The sequence below is a fragment of the Pinus tabuliformis genome, chromosome 2_2 (assembly GCF_031772625.1).
Source record: "Pinus tabuliformis cultivar Carrire ecotype Pingquan chromosome 2_2, CPIR1, whole genome shotgun sequence".
NCBI lineage: Eukaryota > Viridiplantae > Streptophyta > Pinopsida > Pinales > Pinaceae > Pinus > Pinus tabuliformis.
The window spans coordinates 912264373-912281353 of NC_142300.1; the positions used below are offsets into that span (position 1 = coordinate 912264373).

The 16981-nt window shown below is 38.1% G+C and overlaps 1 protein-coding gene across 6 annotated transcripts in view; it reads left to right on the plus strand.

The window, feature by feature from the left end:
• Nucleotides 1–13285: 13285 nt before the first annotated feature.
• LOC149195987 (uncharacterized) overlaps nt 13286–16981 on the plus strand; it is a 132567-nt gene continuing 128871 nt past the window's right edge. For 2 of the 6 annotated variants that reach the window (XM_089405453.1, XM_089405452.1), the window contains exon 1: nt 13287–13486. Coding sequence is in view for 1 of the 6 variants with exons in the window: in XM_089405452.1 (XP_089261578.1) it covers nt 13476–13486 (11 nt within the window). In the remaining 5 variants the exon portion in view is untranslated. Of the gene's footprint in view, nt 13487–14110; nt 14226–16981 lie in introns of those variants that run through there. The other 4 variants (XM_089405456.1, XM_089405455.1, XM_089405454.1 and 1 more) reach the window with 4 other exon arrangements.

The following is a 16981-nucleotide window of genomic DNA, read 5'->3' on the forward strand; positions in this document are numbered from 1 at the left end:
CGGTGGGCGACTTGCCACCCTACCGCCTCCCATCACATTTAGGGGGGGGTGGCTTGGGAAACCCATCCCTTGAAACACGCATGCTAACAAAATTTACCACTCTTCATTCATATGCCATACAACGTCAACTCAGACACTGCGAGATGAGATACCTTGCTCTCTGGCTTTTTTATTATGTATGGGCTTCTCCTTCGCTACAAGTGGGGAAACTCTCTTAGGCGACTAACAATAGGAGGCTTACATTTGATGGCAAATTCATAACGCTGGAGTGTAGTCGGTGGGCTTTCTTTCTAGTTTAGGTGTTGACTTTTTGCCATGGACAAGAATCGACATGTAGTTGCATTGTAGGTGACTTAGCTTTAGGGATTGAAGGTCTTCGACTCATGCAATGGTCACCAAGAAATGGTAGGAGGAAAGGCCTGAGGCAAGTAGGGGATGCATCTCTCGAGACATTAGCGACAACCTCAAAGCTCAACATTGTAGGGGCAGAAGACATCAGTCTTCATCCAACTCACACGTCCTCATAGGTTTAAGTACAGTGAGCTAGTAAACATTGGGTAATTATCTTTAAATCCAATTATGTGGTTTAGTCATTTCATTTTCTGGTTACTTTTTTAGTTGGTGGATGATAACTTGTTATGTTTTGAGTTCAACTATGGTGTGCGACAGACTGAATACTAGTGTCTCTTGGTGGTTATTGGATCATGCTAGGAGTCTTTCATGTGACCTCCCTTTTCACTTGTCTTCCTTTCGTAATCATCACAAATTGCTCAGGAAACTAGAAGCTCCTTGGGTTTTTCGTTTATCTGGTTTTCTCCTTATCATTCCTTTAGGTCTCCGTGTGTTGTGGGTAAGAAATATAGCCCGGTTACTACTGATTTGGTGCATTATGCCCTGAAAGTAAATGGGATGTCACTAGGGGTCTGGGAGTAGGGGTCCTCAAGGTAGGTTATGAGCCTAGGCCTAGGATGTCGCATCCATCTACCACTTCGCCACTCCCCCCGAAATTCATGAGGAAATTTATTGATTTGAAGCTTTGACCGTCAGTGACAAACAAGCTTATTCTAATTCGTAAATCCAAGTGAAGATAACCAATTGGGTTCTTGACGTTGGACACACCAAGGGAAGATAGATTCAATACCTGAACTCCATAACCCTTCACTGGAAGATGAAAATGCTTTTGTGCAAGGTCCTCAAGGAGAAACACAAAGACCACAATGATATAATCTCTTCTCTGAATGAAATCAAGTGGGTGCAACATTATCAATGTTCTTGTCTTGCTAATTTGGATGCCTTGCTTGCTCATCTTGAAAACCATACCCAATGTAACTAAAAGCTCCTACTCCAGCTGAAACAAGTGCTCAAGGCCTGACCCCAGTCACTTCATTAGACTTTTGATGTCATGCTTTGCTACTTGGTAGTTGTTTTTTATTTTCAATAGTTCAACCTATGGCAGATGTCAATAATTTCTAAGTGTTAGTTGTTTTTATTTTAAATTATTTGAACTATGGTCAATCGTTAATAGATTTGTTTTTTCTAGAGGCAGGTTGAGACTAAACATTGCATGAACAATAATATTTTTTACTGGTGCATGAAGATTTTTTTCTTCTTCTTTTCCTAGGAAAATCCAGGCAGATCCACCCAAAGGGATCACTTCCTGCCAATTTATTAACAGAGCCTAACCCGAAAGGTGTCGAGGAGAATTGAACTTGTGACCTCCCATTAGCGAGATGCTTTTAGCAAAGGGAACTCAACTAATTGAGCTAACCCTTAAGGCTCTATGAATAAATTTTAAGTCAATACAATTTAAATATACAAAAAACAAATAAAATAATGATAACTCATATTAGTAATCACGCTCTTTCAAAATTACATATTCAAATCTAATTAACAAATATATAAAAGCTTAATGTTTAGAGCAAACTCTTTATTTTATATATACATATTAAAAAAAATAATTTAAAAATAATAAAATACTTTATGAAGATTTTAATAAAATGAATAAAAATAAGAATATTTCTTTTTTTGTTCAAGTAAGAGCGGAACCTTGAATTAACCGAAAAAGGGGATTACATGTGGTACACGTCTTTACTAGTGTAAAGACCAGCTCAAGACATACTTGTTTTTGGTTAACAGACAACAGGGTCAACAAAACCCAAAATCATACATTGCATCACGGAGTTACAAAGACTCAAAAGCAAATGCACACAGGATTCCCGACTTGCGATATGTGAATTCCTTTTTCCACCGTTGATCTAATTTGCTAGATCAATGGTTATCGCAAGATCGCATCGCAATGCACCACCATGTGATTTCATCGTTCTCGGATGCGAAATGCGAAAACCACCGGACTTCAAATAAATTGAAACCGCGTTGATAATCTTCTTAGGTCCGCTCGCCCAAGCCTAAACGCTCAATCACCACCGTCGAACTTACCTTCCATCCGACGATCGATACTTCCTCTGATCAACAGAGCTACTCGATGATCCAGCGTCGTCGATCAAAACCCATTCGATCCGACAGTCTACAATGACATCACCTCGAACCACTTACGCGACAATTAACATCCTTACAAAGCCGATAAAGATTAAGCCACTTTAATCTATAAATGTTTGGGTCCGTCCTTGTGGTTAACGTTCAGTCCCTTTCCAACCCGATATCTGTTGGATGACTAAGACCATTAAATCCCATTGTCTGCGACCCTTCATCTAGCAAACGAGTTAACCAGTTCTCAACCCCTGTAGTTGACTAAGATGTAAGCATTGACTCCAGGATCGATGGTTAGGATTTATTGCGGTATTTCAACCAAGCTCTAGGACTTCCTCTCTCTCCTACTGTCGCTAGTCTACTTAGCACCGTCAATCCACCTCGTCGATCTGAAGTTCCAGATCGATTCTCGTCGTTTGACATACGCCAATAGTTAAATTGAAACTCTATTGTTCATTTCTAAGCTCCACCTTATGTGACTTAATCCTTATCGCCCATCTCGAACACATCTCGTCCGTTGATCATCTAGATCCAACGGTTACTGTGCATCCACTTCACTACTTCGATCTTCTCTTCATTTGAGTTTTTACGATTAGGAGTGACTGCGACGCAAGGGCCTCTGCTCTCTCCTCCTTCCGCTAGTCTTCCTCTTGCTCACTGCTAATGGTCTGGAAGTGCTCCATATCTTTGGCAACCTGACATTAACAATCATCACGTAGTTTTCCAGAGGGTATAGACTCTCAATCATGCCGAATATAGCTTTCCTTACATAGCACTCCTTCATTCGCCAGATGATCAGCTAACATATTGGATTTTCTTCTCACATGGACGAAGTTGACTGTTCTCAAGGTTCGCAAGTGGGAATGAATATGCTGAAAGACTTGCGATAGCCTCCAATGTTTCGACACTTTTCTAGGTGTCGTTCCATTACACATTTTCTTGGCCACATTAATGACCAATTCAGAGTCAGTTTCAATGATGGCATGGTGTAAATTTGACTCCACCAAGATTTCCAAGCATTGCTCTAAGGCCATGAGCTCCGCCATGTTATTAGTGGCATTCCCCAAATGACTGTAAAAGATATCCATTATGCGCCCCCGCTCATCTCTTATGACACCACCAAATCTAGCCATCCCTGGGTTGCCCTTAGAAGCTCCATATATATTGATTTTCAAAAAACCATGAGGAAGAGGCTTCCAAATATCTTTACTAGCAATTGTTTTGCTCACACCCTTGTTAGTGCCTTGGGGGACCAGAGAATGGAGACCCAACTGCAGTAGTATGCTAGCATCCTGGGGCGATGGAGGGTCCTCAGGAATTTTCCAAATTAAGGCTCATATTGTATCTTTGAGATGTCGTAAAATTTGGACAATGATGATCTGGGTTGAGCTTGTTTTGTTCTTAAAAATCCTACCATTGCGTTATTTCCAGACATCCTAGATAATAAAGCCTAGAACCAGAGTCCAAGCCTTGTTAATAATTTCATTACTGAGAAGTCTTTCCTCCAATTCTTCAAAGTGTTGGTGATGATGAGTTTGTCCCTGTCAATTTGCCTTAAGGTTGAGGCTGCCCAATCCCACAAGGTTGAGGTGAAGGGGTGGAGGTTTAGTAAATGTTCCATCGTCTCCTCCTGTAAGCCACATACATGGCATTTGGATGGGTCCACAAAACCCAGTTTCAGAAGATTCTCCCACGTGATAATTTTCTTTTGGTGAACTAGCCACATAAACAACTTGATTTTCAGCCATTGCAGGTTCTGCCATAGGTCATTTCGCACCTGATTAGGGTTTGGATGATCAAAACCTAGGGTATTGCGTTTATCTTCTCTGAGGTTAAAGGTCCCTTCGGTGTTTCGACCCCATCTCAGTTGGTCAGATGAGGATGACACCAAAATCTTCCTCTATTCCAGGTCAATAGTTAGGGAATCCACCTAGGCCTTCAAAGGACTCGCTTCACTGTAACCAAGATCCTTCCACATTCTTCATTTACCATTGTCCCTTACCTGATCCCAGAAGTTCCTTACCATAAGTAAACCTTCGTTGTCAGTGTCATTTTTGAGAGCGGTTAGTTCTTCTCTAAACAAATTTGGTTCCTACTGCTAGTTATCCTCCCAAAACCGTGCAAGGTTCCCATCGCGGATCTCCCAGAAACTATGCTGCTGGAAAATGGGTCTATTGTCCCAAGCAAGGTTCCAAATGTGGGAGCCCTTGATGAGCCCAGACATTCGGATATGATCCCTCTCTTGCCAATTATATGCATATTTCTGTTTCCAAAGCTTGGCCCAAGGGGTTACCGATTCCTTGAGCCACTTCCACCAAAGTTTGGCTCTTGAAACTCTGCTGAGGGTTTCAGGGTTAGTAAGCCCCAAACCACCATGGGCCTTAGGTTTGCAAATCTTGTCCCAAGCTACCAAAGCCCAATTCTTTTTCTCTTCCCCTTTGCCCCAAAGAAAATCTCGTTGAATACTCTTGATTTGTTGCATAACTCCTTTAGGAGTAAGAAGAGCTGAAAACATGAAAATGGGAATAGCTTCCAGGATAGCCTTTGTAAGCACAAAATGCCCCACCAAATTCAAAGACCTGTAGGTCCATTTCCTGACTTTGTCCTGCATTTTATTAGTTACCGGCTCCCTCACTCCCTTGCTTAGAGGTTTGTCTGTAAGAGGCATTGCAAGGTACTTTGAAGGTAACTGATCCCTTTGAAACCCAAGAATTTTGGTGAGGTTCCTCTAATTAGCAATGTCAGTGTTAAAAAAGAAAACATTTGACATGTTAAGGCTTACCTTTGTACCAGCGGCTAAAGCAAAGTCGTTCAAAATTTGTTTGAAAGCTCTGGGTTCCCTGACTGTGGAAATGCCCTGCAGCATTGTGTCATCCACAAATTGTTGATGAGTAGAAGCATCACCCTTCAAGGTAAGTTTCAGACCCTGGATTCTTCCTTCAACATTTTCCATTTTGATCGCTCTTCCTAGCCCTTCCATCATGAGAACAAAGAGGAAGGGGGAGATCGGATCCCCCTGTTTGAGACCCCTGTAAGGCTTAAAGGTTCTAGAGGGAGAGCCGTTAAGCAAAATGGAGAAGTTAGTTGTGGATACAAGGGCCATAACCCATCTTATCTAGTTCTAGTCAAAGCCATAAGATCTTAGCACTGCCCTAATGTAAGACCAGCTTAGCTTATCATAAGATTTCGCTAGGTCAAGCTGCATGATCATACCAACTTGCTTATTACTCTTAAGAGAGTGTACCACCTCGTGAGCTTGTATAATGATGTTGAGAATCTGTCTCCCTTCCACAAATCTAGTTTGCTCCTCTGAGACGAGAGTAGGAAGAAGGGGCTTGAGTCTGTTAGCGATCACTTTGGAAATAATTTTGTACACCACATTACATAAGGCTATGGGTCTAAATCTGTCCGGAGTCATAACCTTTTCCTGGTTCGAAATCAAAGCTATGAAAGAGGCATTAAGAGCCTTCAGGACAATTTTGGATCTTCTAGAGTCCTCCATAACGTCTAGGATATCTTGTTTGACTGTTTTCCAACAAGCTTTGAAGAAGTCCACATTGAAACCATCAGGGCTAGGAGCTTTCCCATTTTGCATCTCATTGATAACTTCATTGACTTCCTCTTCAGACACTGGCTTGTAAAGATTGTGGTTGTCTTCCCTGGTTACAAGCTTAGGAATGAACTTTGTGAAGTTGTTAATGAACCGAGATCTGTCGATGAGAGGCTCCTTTGCTATGCTAAGGAAGTGTTGAACTAGGAAAAATTCCATTTCTTTATGAGAGACGAGCTCTTTCCCTTGAGAATCTTTAAGTTTTTAAAAATTCTATTATGTAATCTGTGATCCAAGGTTGATCTATGAAAAAACTTTGTGTTTCTTTCTCCTTCTCTAATCCACTACACCCTCGATTTCTGTCTCCAAAAATCTCCTCTTGCATGCACCGGTCTTCCCATTCGTTTTAAAGAGAGTCAGCCTGAATTTTCCGTTCCTCGGTAAAACCTTTTGTGATGATGATCTGATTAATCCCCTGGAGTTTCTGCTCAACTTCTTTTTTGGCTTTAAAAATATTACCAAACTCTTTTGCGTTCCAATCTTTAAGCCTAGATTTGATGTGTTTAAGTCTCTGTTATTACATGAACATTTTAGTGCCTTGAATGGGAATATCTTCCTTCCACCATTTGTCAATATTGTTGGTAAAGTCAGGGTGAGAGAGCCAGATATTTTCAAACCTAAAAGGTTTGTTCCTCTGTGTACCCATAAAAGTAGCTTCAAGTTGGATAGGCCAGTGGTCCGAGCCTCCTAAGGGAAGGATTAAAGCTGACACATCAAGGCCTGTTAGAAGGAGGTCCTATGAGATTATGAATCTATCTAGTTTAGAGGTGACTTGAGAAACCCCTCCCCTCTTATTGTTCCAAGTAAAAGTGCCATTTACTGTTTCAGTGTCCACTAGTCCCATGTTATTCATGAAGTTATGGAAGGCATTGGAGTCTCTGCCTAGTTTTCTGATACCGTCTTTTTTCTCTGTAAGAGATCCGATCATATTGAAATCCCCTACCAGAATCCAGGGCACATCAAGATATCTCTCTCTCAGCTCCTCAAGTGAGGTGAGAAGCTTAAGTTTGTCTTCTAGTTTTTGAGGACCATATACATTAGTGATCATGTAGATCTCCTTATCACCCAAAGGTTGAATCACCAGCGATAGATAATTCCTAGAAGCTTCAACATCCATGATTCCAAGTTTCTGAGGATCCCATAGCGTAAGAATCCCACCTGCCGAGTTGTCAACTTTAACCTCTAGATACTCATACTTGATTAACCATTTGCTGTGTATCTCTCTGATCTTGTCCATCGAACATTTTGTTTCCTAAATAAAAACCATATCAGGTTTTTCTTCTTTTATTCTACTACTAAGATTTCTTTGTTTCCTTTTACTTCCTAGACCCCTAATGTTCTAGGTTGTAAGCTTCATTAAGAAAGGTTTGTAAAGGAGTAACTAGTAAGATCCCTCATCTTACTTGAGTTGATCATAAGTTTCCCACATTCTGTCAACAACTCATTATGTTTTTTTCTTCCTCTTTTCTTACCCGGGTTCTTGGAAGAATATATCAGTGTATCCTCCATCATTTTCAACCCTCTGTTCTCCTGGCTATCATGGTTTCTTTTGACTCCATAACCCTTCATTTGTGATCTCCAGAGGAAGAGCTGTTGAACTCTGTCTAACTCCTCTTCTGGTAGAGAGTCTACCCCTTTAGTGATTCTTTGCTCCATAAACTTTTCTAGATTTAAATTCTCCCTCTATAGAATCTCCTACAGTTCATGGTCTCCTGTTCCAGCCTTACTTGGGGTCATCTCATGGTCCCTACTGAGCTCCATCATGCTCGGCATATCATCCTTTTGTTTGTTGTTCTCTGGTATATCCTCCATATTGGCATCCCTTTCCTTCTCAGTGGGAATATTCTCTGATTCCTGGTTTGTCCCGTTGTTTCCAACTTCTTCTTCTAATATCTTGAAACTATTGTGGCTTGGTTGTCCGTCTTCATTAATTTTCTTTTGGTACCACTTGCCTCCTTTCCCTTTACCCCCCACCTTAGTAAAACCCTCGGGATCTTTGCCTGTAGTGTCTTTCATCTTGCTCTCTAGCTTGTTCAATGGGCAGTCCCTGTATAGGTGCCTGTGTTCATGGCACTTACGGCACCTAAATGGGACGTGTTCATAGTCCACCGCCTGCACCCATTCCTCGTCATACACCTCTAAAATGATTTCTTCCGAAAGTGCCCCAGATAAGTCCATTTCCACACATATCCGAGCGAAGGAGGTATATTTGCCTCTTAAAGTAGCATCAAAGATCTTTATAAAATGCCCTAGCTTGTTACCGATAGCCTCTAGAGACTTAAGCAACCAATAATCTAAAGGAAGGGAGTAGAGTCTTATCCATACTGGTACCGATGTGAAAGTTTCTCGTTCCGAGACAAAGTTCATCACCCATGGTCGCATGTAAAGGCCTGTAGAAGTGTAAAAATAGGGTCCTCCCTCGAACACCCTATCTTTATCCTCTAATCTTGTGAACACCACTGTGAAGAAACCCTTGGACCCAAGGTGAAGGTTGATTTCCCCCTTTGATTTCCAGTGGTTCCTTATCCATGCTTGCAGGGCCTTCTCTATCAGCCAAATCCCCATAAATTTGCAGATAACCGCATATTTCGCCATGTGATCTCTATGCACCTGTAGCGTTGGATCACTTAAAACGACCCAAGGAATAGTGGTTGACTTGGGTTTACAGACCCTTGTTTTACTCATAGGAGCAACTTTCTGACTGCTAACCTCCGTCCTCTTCTCCTTACTAGCTTCCTCATGATTCTCCTCCTGTCCCTGAGGTCTGATATTTTCCGCTTTTTCTGTATTCGTAGCCTTTGAGGCCACCTCCGTTGGTTTCTTGAAGCTATGCGATCCAGTTCCCTTGCTCCTGTCCGCAACCACTTGTCTGTAGGAGGGAGCTGAACTCCCTCCTCCGTGCCCCACCATGGTGACTAGCGACAAAACCCTAACTCAAAACCCTAGTTCAGGTTCTTCCCTCAGTATTGCCAACAAATCGGGTAAATTGAGCATTTTTTCAGAAAACCGAGAAAACACTTATTCTCTATTCATGAGTTGACATCCATTAAAATCATTCAATAGAAAATGAGATTATCAACATGATCATAAAATAAGAATATTTCTATAGATAAAGAGATGTGAAATTTATACATGATATAAATAAAGTTATAAGGAAGTAGTTTAAATTCATTTTAATTTTTTAATTTTTGAATTTATGAAATGTTTAAAAGATAATTATTTTTATGAATGTAAATATTTTTTTGAAATTCTATATTAAAAGAAATTGTTTACATTTTAAGAATTTGGATCTTTTTAAAGATTCAGTGAATCCAAATTTAAAATGGATCTATACTACTTATAATATAAATTTAGAGACATACAATTTTTTTTGCAACTTTCTTTTATCATCTATTACATTTTATTATTTTTTAGTTTATAATAATAATTTTTGTAAGTTTATTCCAACTATGTAATATTTTTTGTTTTTATGATATTTTTTCATAAAAAACTTTAATTTTCAACACCATCACGTGAATTCTAAGAAAAAGACAAATTTGAGAATCCATGTTGTAAGCTAGCTTACTCCCCCCTCATACATGTTTTAGTTGAGTCATGAGATGATAATAAAATACATTGTTCATATTACATCAAAAATTGGTGAAACAAACTGTTTTCACCCTTCTTTGAAATAAACTCGCGTGTGAACTATAGGTATCAATATATCATTCTATGTGAAGTGTTCAACAAAAAGATTAGGTCCTTTTAGTTTGTTCTATGCATGGCCTATGATAGAACTCATAGGAGGAATCTTCATATTGCTCATGTATGTGCCAAATACCTTGTTCCATAGTCAAACTTGCTTTGGAGAGCCTACCAACCATCCCATTTCACTCCCTATAAATATGAGAAAATTCAAAGAAGTGGAATGAGTGCTTGATCCTCCATAAACCTTCTAGGATGGGTGCTAAAGGTAAATTTATGCATGCCTGAGATTTATTTGGCTAGTTTATTACAAGCATTAAGTCTCCATAATCTTGAAGCTGAGTACATGCTTTTTATTTTGCATAAACCAATAATTTTCTACATGCCATTAATTCCACTTGATTGTTTGTTCCTGGACCGAATCCCATTTTTGCATGAAAAAAATGTGTAGCAGATAGAAAGAGAACAAAATCACCTCCACTCCTATTTCTTGTGTCACTAGATGCATCGTAAAAAAAATCGCATGGCTTTGTGTGGTGTGGATTTTCATCTACAATAATTCTAGGAGGACTGGTGCCTTTTTCTTAGTAGAAATAAGCAAGAATTACAAGAGCTTGTGTTGTGATGTGCTGTAGTGTTTTTATGATGTGATGTAAATGTTTTATGTAAAATAATTATTATTTTTTGTATCTATAGGATTGGCAACTGGGCTGGTCTTGTACTCACATGACACAAGGTCAAATCCAATTGCTACCATTATAACTTCTAGGTGCTTATGTATGCTCCTTCCACATGCACAAGCAATATTTATTTATTTAAAATATATTAAAAATTAACATTTTAATCAATGTAATAAAATTGAATATATATATATATATATATATATATATATGTATATATGTATATATGTATATATGTATATGTATATATATATGTATATATATGTATATATATGTATATATGTATATATATATATGTATACATATATGTATATATATGTATATATATGTATATACACATATATACATATATATACATATATATACATATATATATACATATACATATATACATATATACATATATACATATATATATATATATATATATATATATATATATATATACACACACACAACTTAAGGAAATGATTATCATTTTGCATTAAAAAAAATTGGTAACAAGGCCAACACCTTTTACATTTTTCAATGTTCTTAGAGGCTTCACTATTCCAGTACATCCATAACAGGTTTTTCTTTCCTTTGTGTGTTCTCTTAACTACAATTCTACATTGAAATCTACCATAAATTCTACAAAAGCTCCTAAAAATAGAGGATATTTACAAAACAATTTTTCAGAACATTGAAATTTAGTGTGCACTAGATGACCTAGCTTCTGATGTTGTGCCCAAGTTTTCCTCCGCGCGTGGTGTGTGTTTGTTCTTCCTGCTCAGTTGAACCTCATACCTCTGGATATTGTTGGCCTTTGTCAGCCTCCCATTCATTGAGCTTGAACTCAGACTTACTACTGGAGAGAGACACCATTCCATTGACTTTAAGCTCCATTAATAAAATCTCTGCCTCCATGATTGCCAACTTCTTGTCCATTTTACTCTGCAACCAATCACATTTCTTTTCCAACAACCAAAACTTTACGTCCTTTTCATTCTCTTCCATTTCCATCCTTTTGTTCATCGACTCCATAAACTGTACAATTGCCCTTGACAAATTGTTTATCACTAGACACAATCTCTCCTGGTCGTGTTCTGAATACATCTCAAGCAATGCCAACTCCTTCTACTTTGAACTCATTGCCCCAATCCAAATGGTGAACCAAAAATCCGTTGAGTCTGGCATTGCACTCTCAGAGGCCAATTTAATATATATAGGTTGAACTTGAAGCTTGAGGTGGCAGTGTCTACGCCGATATTTAATTCCCACACATATCCAGGACCAAATATCACGAGAGCATTGTACTTTTGCCAAGGGAATTATTTCACAGATTGGACTGAAATGATCTACATTCAAAACCACTATGTGGGACTGTAAGTTGTGGATTAATGGCGGATGATGGTTGTTCACAAACTGCTTAAGCAACGCTCCTCCTCTCTTCCATGTGGCATATTATCTCGCCCTTCGATACTTGACATGATGGGCATTGTACACATGAGCTCCATGCGTGATTAAAGACCATTGATTGCCTTGGGGCAAGCCATATACAAGGTGTTTGACACCTAAGCCATCACGTTTGGTGGGCCCTCCAAAATTTTCTTTTTTATTCCTTGCGAGGTTGCTGGCCAGGTTTACCACTTTTCTAATCCAATTTATTTTTTATGCTACTCATGGGATAATGAATAATATTTTATTGGATTGATCTAGTTCCATTATTCCTTGCGTAACAATTGCTCCTTTATTGGCTAGTTTGTCCACTTCTATATTCAAATGCCTATAGATATGGTACAATTCCATTTCCTCAAATTTCCTTAGCTGTAAGGCGATTGTTTGCAATATTGCACAGATGGCCGATCTTTCCCCACACTTTATTTTGGTGACTTGCCTTGTTACTAACATTAAATCTCCAAGGACCAACACTCTCCATATACCTCTGTTAATAGTTAATTTTAATCTTTTCCAAATAGCTAGAGATTGAACATGGCTATTTGTTAGGATGCATAATCCCCAAGCAAACTTAATCTCTCTGTATTCATCGGGCTGAAGTGAAGATTACCCCTTCTGCTCTTGCGAACGCTGTATTAATAAAATATAAATAAAACAATGAATTTTCCAATTGGGGTTATCTCAAGTGGTTAGGTGGAATCACTGTTATCTCACCCACCCATATTTAAATCTCAGCTAGTGAGATGATGAGATTGTTGTAATAAATTCTTGTCTATGAATATTGTTGTATTGACTTTGTATCTTATAAACTCTCAAGTGAATATACATATAGGTTAGTGTGGTATCAACAACCTCACTCTGACCCTTAGGCTAAGAGAAAGACTAATTTCTTTCCTCAAATAAAAAGAAATAATTAATTTAAATATTTTAATATTTATATACAATTTAATATCTAAATTTAGATTAAAACACATGCTTTATAATAATCATCGAACCAAAACCACAACGAAATATTGTACTTTCTGTCCTGTGAAAAAGAAGAAGAAAGAGTTAATTTAAATATTAAAATATTTTAAAATTTAAATACAATTTAATGTCTAAATTTAGATTAAAAAATATGCTTTATAATAATGATCAAACCAAAACCACAACGAACTAGCATACTGTTCCCTCAACGCAAAATCAGATACCGGAAGAAAATATAACACTGGTATAATCGCCATAATGGTAATGCCACGCCAAATGAAAAGAAAACACAAGCCAAATATTATAGCGCGCTTTACGCGTCATGTAATCGCCACGCCATCAGGGCTACGTCACGCAAAAGGTTATGTGGAAATACAGAACTACCATCCAAACATTTTTAATAATTAATAATAACAGGTCACGCTCACATTTCACCTTTGAATTTTTAAGACAGGCCAGTCGTGCTGTAACCCTGGTACTTCATTCTTCTCGTTACCAATTCTACAGCGATATATGTTTCTCACAAAGTTGGCAGAGAGGGGTCAGATTTCGAGAAAAATGTTTCAAATCAAACACAACGCTGCGCGAGGTTGGAGGAACCTTCAGGCGCCATGGCTTCATTGTGAGTAGCGCTTGACTAAAATCAAATCCCGCACTTTTTTTCTAATCCATATTTGGCTGCTTTCCTGTGCACGGCCCTTTCATGCCAGAAGTTTGAATTATCAGGGATTATTAGCAGGTCAATGTTTCAAATCGCACAGGACCCTAAAAGTCCTTTGATGTTTTTCATTTTGCTCGGATTATGTGTATTTTTCCGCTTCCAGAGGTAATTTTATGCGTTTGCTGTCAATTTTCAAGTGCATTTAGTTTGCACGCGGGTTTGCCGGTGATTTTTCCACATGAAACCCCGGTTAAATTGTTATTTCGCCTCGCCTTTGACTTCATTCGGCTTTTGATTTCAACAATTCCCTGTTCACCTCTTCCTGTTAATTTTTTAAAAGTTTATTCTAATCTATACGTTCTTATATCACGATAATGCATGCTTTGAGCATATACATATTCTTTTATTTTTAATTTTTGCTATAACTAAGATTTTGCTCCCATTTCACGAATATTTATCCATTCTCAAACTTTCTGCAGTGGTAATTAGGGTTTTTCTTTTTTCTTTTCACCCTTTAAGTAGCATTTCAGGATGCGTTTTAGTAAAATGCAGAATTTCACTAGCTGGTCGTCCCTCTTCTTGAAGCAGGATTTGCCTTTCTTTTGGATTTCTGAAACAAAAAAGCCCGTAACTGACAGACGCCAGTCCGTAAATTCAAAATTCTATGCCGCTGGAAAGCAGTTTCATTCATAGTAGCACTGTAAGCAAATACGGTCGTTTTTCTTGCTAGCCTCCTTATTTCTTGCATTCTTTTTGTGACTGTATAAAAACCACATAAATCGTCAAATGAGCCAACGTTTGTGTTGACCAGACCGGACTACATTTAGGGCTAAAAACATTTGATTTTTTTCTCAACATTTATGCGATATGGTTTTGTGAACGCTAAGCATTCAAAATGTTGTTGCAAACCTGTGTTTCAATTTGCATAATTTTATTATTATTTTTAAATTGTGTGATTTGCTATGTTTCCTGTAGCGCTAAAGTTGTGACTGTATAGTTGCCATAATTGGAAAATTAACGAAATGACAGAATGGAAGAATGAATAGTTAAATTCAATTCATGACTCCCTTCACCAACGGGGCCTTGCTAAGATGGTGAGGTCAACAGGGTATTAAGCCGTCGACCAGGGTCCATTCTCTCTATGGTCTGCCCCACCCAACTTCAATGGTTAAAAAGGCGACGAAGCTAGGTGCAAGTTCTGGGTGCTTTTGGCAGAACAGATGCCCTTCGGACCTGCCATAAATCAAGAGAAGTCTGCATCATGCAGTGCAGCCCTTGATCTCGGGGCATTTCTTAAAGCAACATTCCCCCAAAAAATTGATGACCCCGCAAAAGTGTCAACAAATTGACATATGGAAATATTCTCACTCAGTAATAAAGTGTCTGAAACACGAAATAGCAAAACTAAAAAGTCTGAATTCAATTAATTTCAACCCCCGCTCTCAACCGCCTCCCTCCAACAGCAACGAAGAAAAATATACATTTTCAATTTTTCATGTCATACTCAGAATATGGCTGGCAGCATATGTCTGAGTTGTTTGATATTCACATCAGATAAGGAGATATAGGTAATTTCTCTGATTTGAGACGCAGTAGCAGTAGGCTATGGTCAAGTGAATAACATTAGTCCTGGCAAGGAGTGAAGTTTCAGTTTGATTTAATTCAAAATCTAGAATCTTTTGCCAAGAATTTGATCACAGCCCACCACGTAACTTGAAAAAATATCTGTTTAAATGAGGGCATTGAAAACCATATTCAGGTACTTGGATATTTTTTGAAATCTACTGTAGGTGATATTCATCCTGTCACTCAATCAGTACATTTGCTGCATCATACTCCACCTTGCTTTCCTTCAGTGGAAGGGCTTTGGTTCTGGTGACTTGGTTTTTATTTTTAGATGCCATTTTTTAAAAAATTCAGCAATGCAGGGTTTTTTAAGAACCTCTATGGCACCATTGCGACACCCACTAGATAAGAACTGGCAATTCTTCAAATGCCCCCATTGGCACATGATGAATTTGAGCAGTCTGTCCAAGCAATCACTCTAATGCATTCAGCTATTTTAGTAATGCTAAGGATTTGAATGAAGTATGGTCTATGCTTTTTGATTTGGTGTTTCCCCAGTATACCAGATCTGGGCAATGAGCATTGAGTAGAGAACTACGTTTTTCTACATATGTCCTTGGTAATCAATTGGCAATCTGGCTTGTGGCAGGACTATATAGGCACTTGGTTGAATTTAATTCAAATAATATTCTAGGTAAATCATAAGATCTACTTCATCCAATGATGGCTTCATTGAGTATCTCAGGTTTTTATTGTGGAAAATGAATGTGTTCTTCCTCCTTGTTGGGACGTTAACAGGTATAGAGGTCCTACAGGCACTGTTTGTGTACAAGAGGTACACCTTGTCTTTCTTTGTACTGTAATGACCCTTTGTTTGCTTGCTTATTTTCGATAGGTGAATGATTTTTATTTTTATAAGGCGATCTTCCATTTTTTCTACCATCTAATGAAGAAAACTGAAAAATCTGTCTTCATGTCTCATAGTTCCAACAATGATACAAGTCCAACGAGTGTCTTACATATATTAAGCATATCATCAACAAATGCTGAGTATAAAAACATGAAATGGAGTTCCCTATTAGACCACATTGTTGAAATTCTGATGCATTGGGTATATTCATCTCAAACATGTTCCATATATTCTATGATAATTTTTTTAATATATTTGGTAAAAGTATGCCTATTGATATGATTTAACAGTAGTCACCCCTATATTTCATTAACACCCAAATGGGTGCCAATTGGGTGTAGAAGGGCCTAGGTCTAGTTTGTTGCATTTTCATAAACCTGTTTACCCTATTCAATAGTAGGAAAGTCAGAAAAGCTTGGGTATGTAAAACGACTTTAGAAACTCTTCACATTTGATAGTTTTAATTACCATAATTCTTAATGATTGATTCTGGGTCTAGCCTTATTCATTTATTGCTTGGATCTCTATTGCTCTTAAAGTTGAGTTTTGTTCTTTTTTCCCATGTTCAGTGCAATTTGCAGCATTAACTTCTGACTACAGAATTTGCTGAGCACATTAGATAGTCCACTTACATTTTTTTCTTGCATATGGATAAAATTCTTATTTCATGATACTGAAGTTTTAAACTTTAGGTTTGTTTGGTCAGATTAATATTTGAGAGCCTCATTCTTCAGATAATGTTTGGATGATGAGTGTCTAAACTTTGTGGCTTGCAAGTTCTTGATTACTTAATATCAGTGTTGTGAAAATCGCGATAAAATCGCAATAAAATGAAAAAATCGCGATAATTAAACGAAAAAATTGCCGGATTTTTTTTGCCGATTTTTATTGAAAAAATCGCGATATTATGAAAAAATCGCGATAAAAATGAAAAAATCTCGATGAAAACTTAAAAAATCGTCGGGGGTCGCGACAGATGG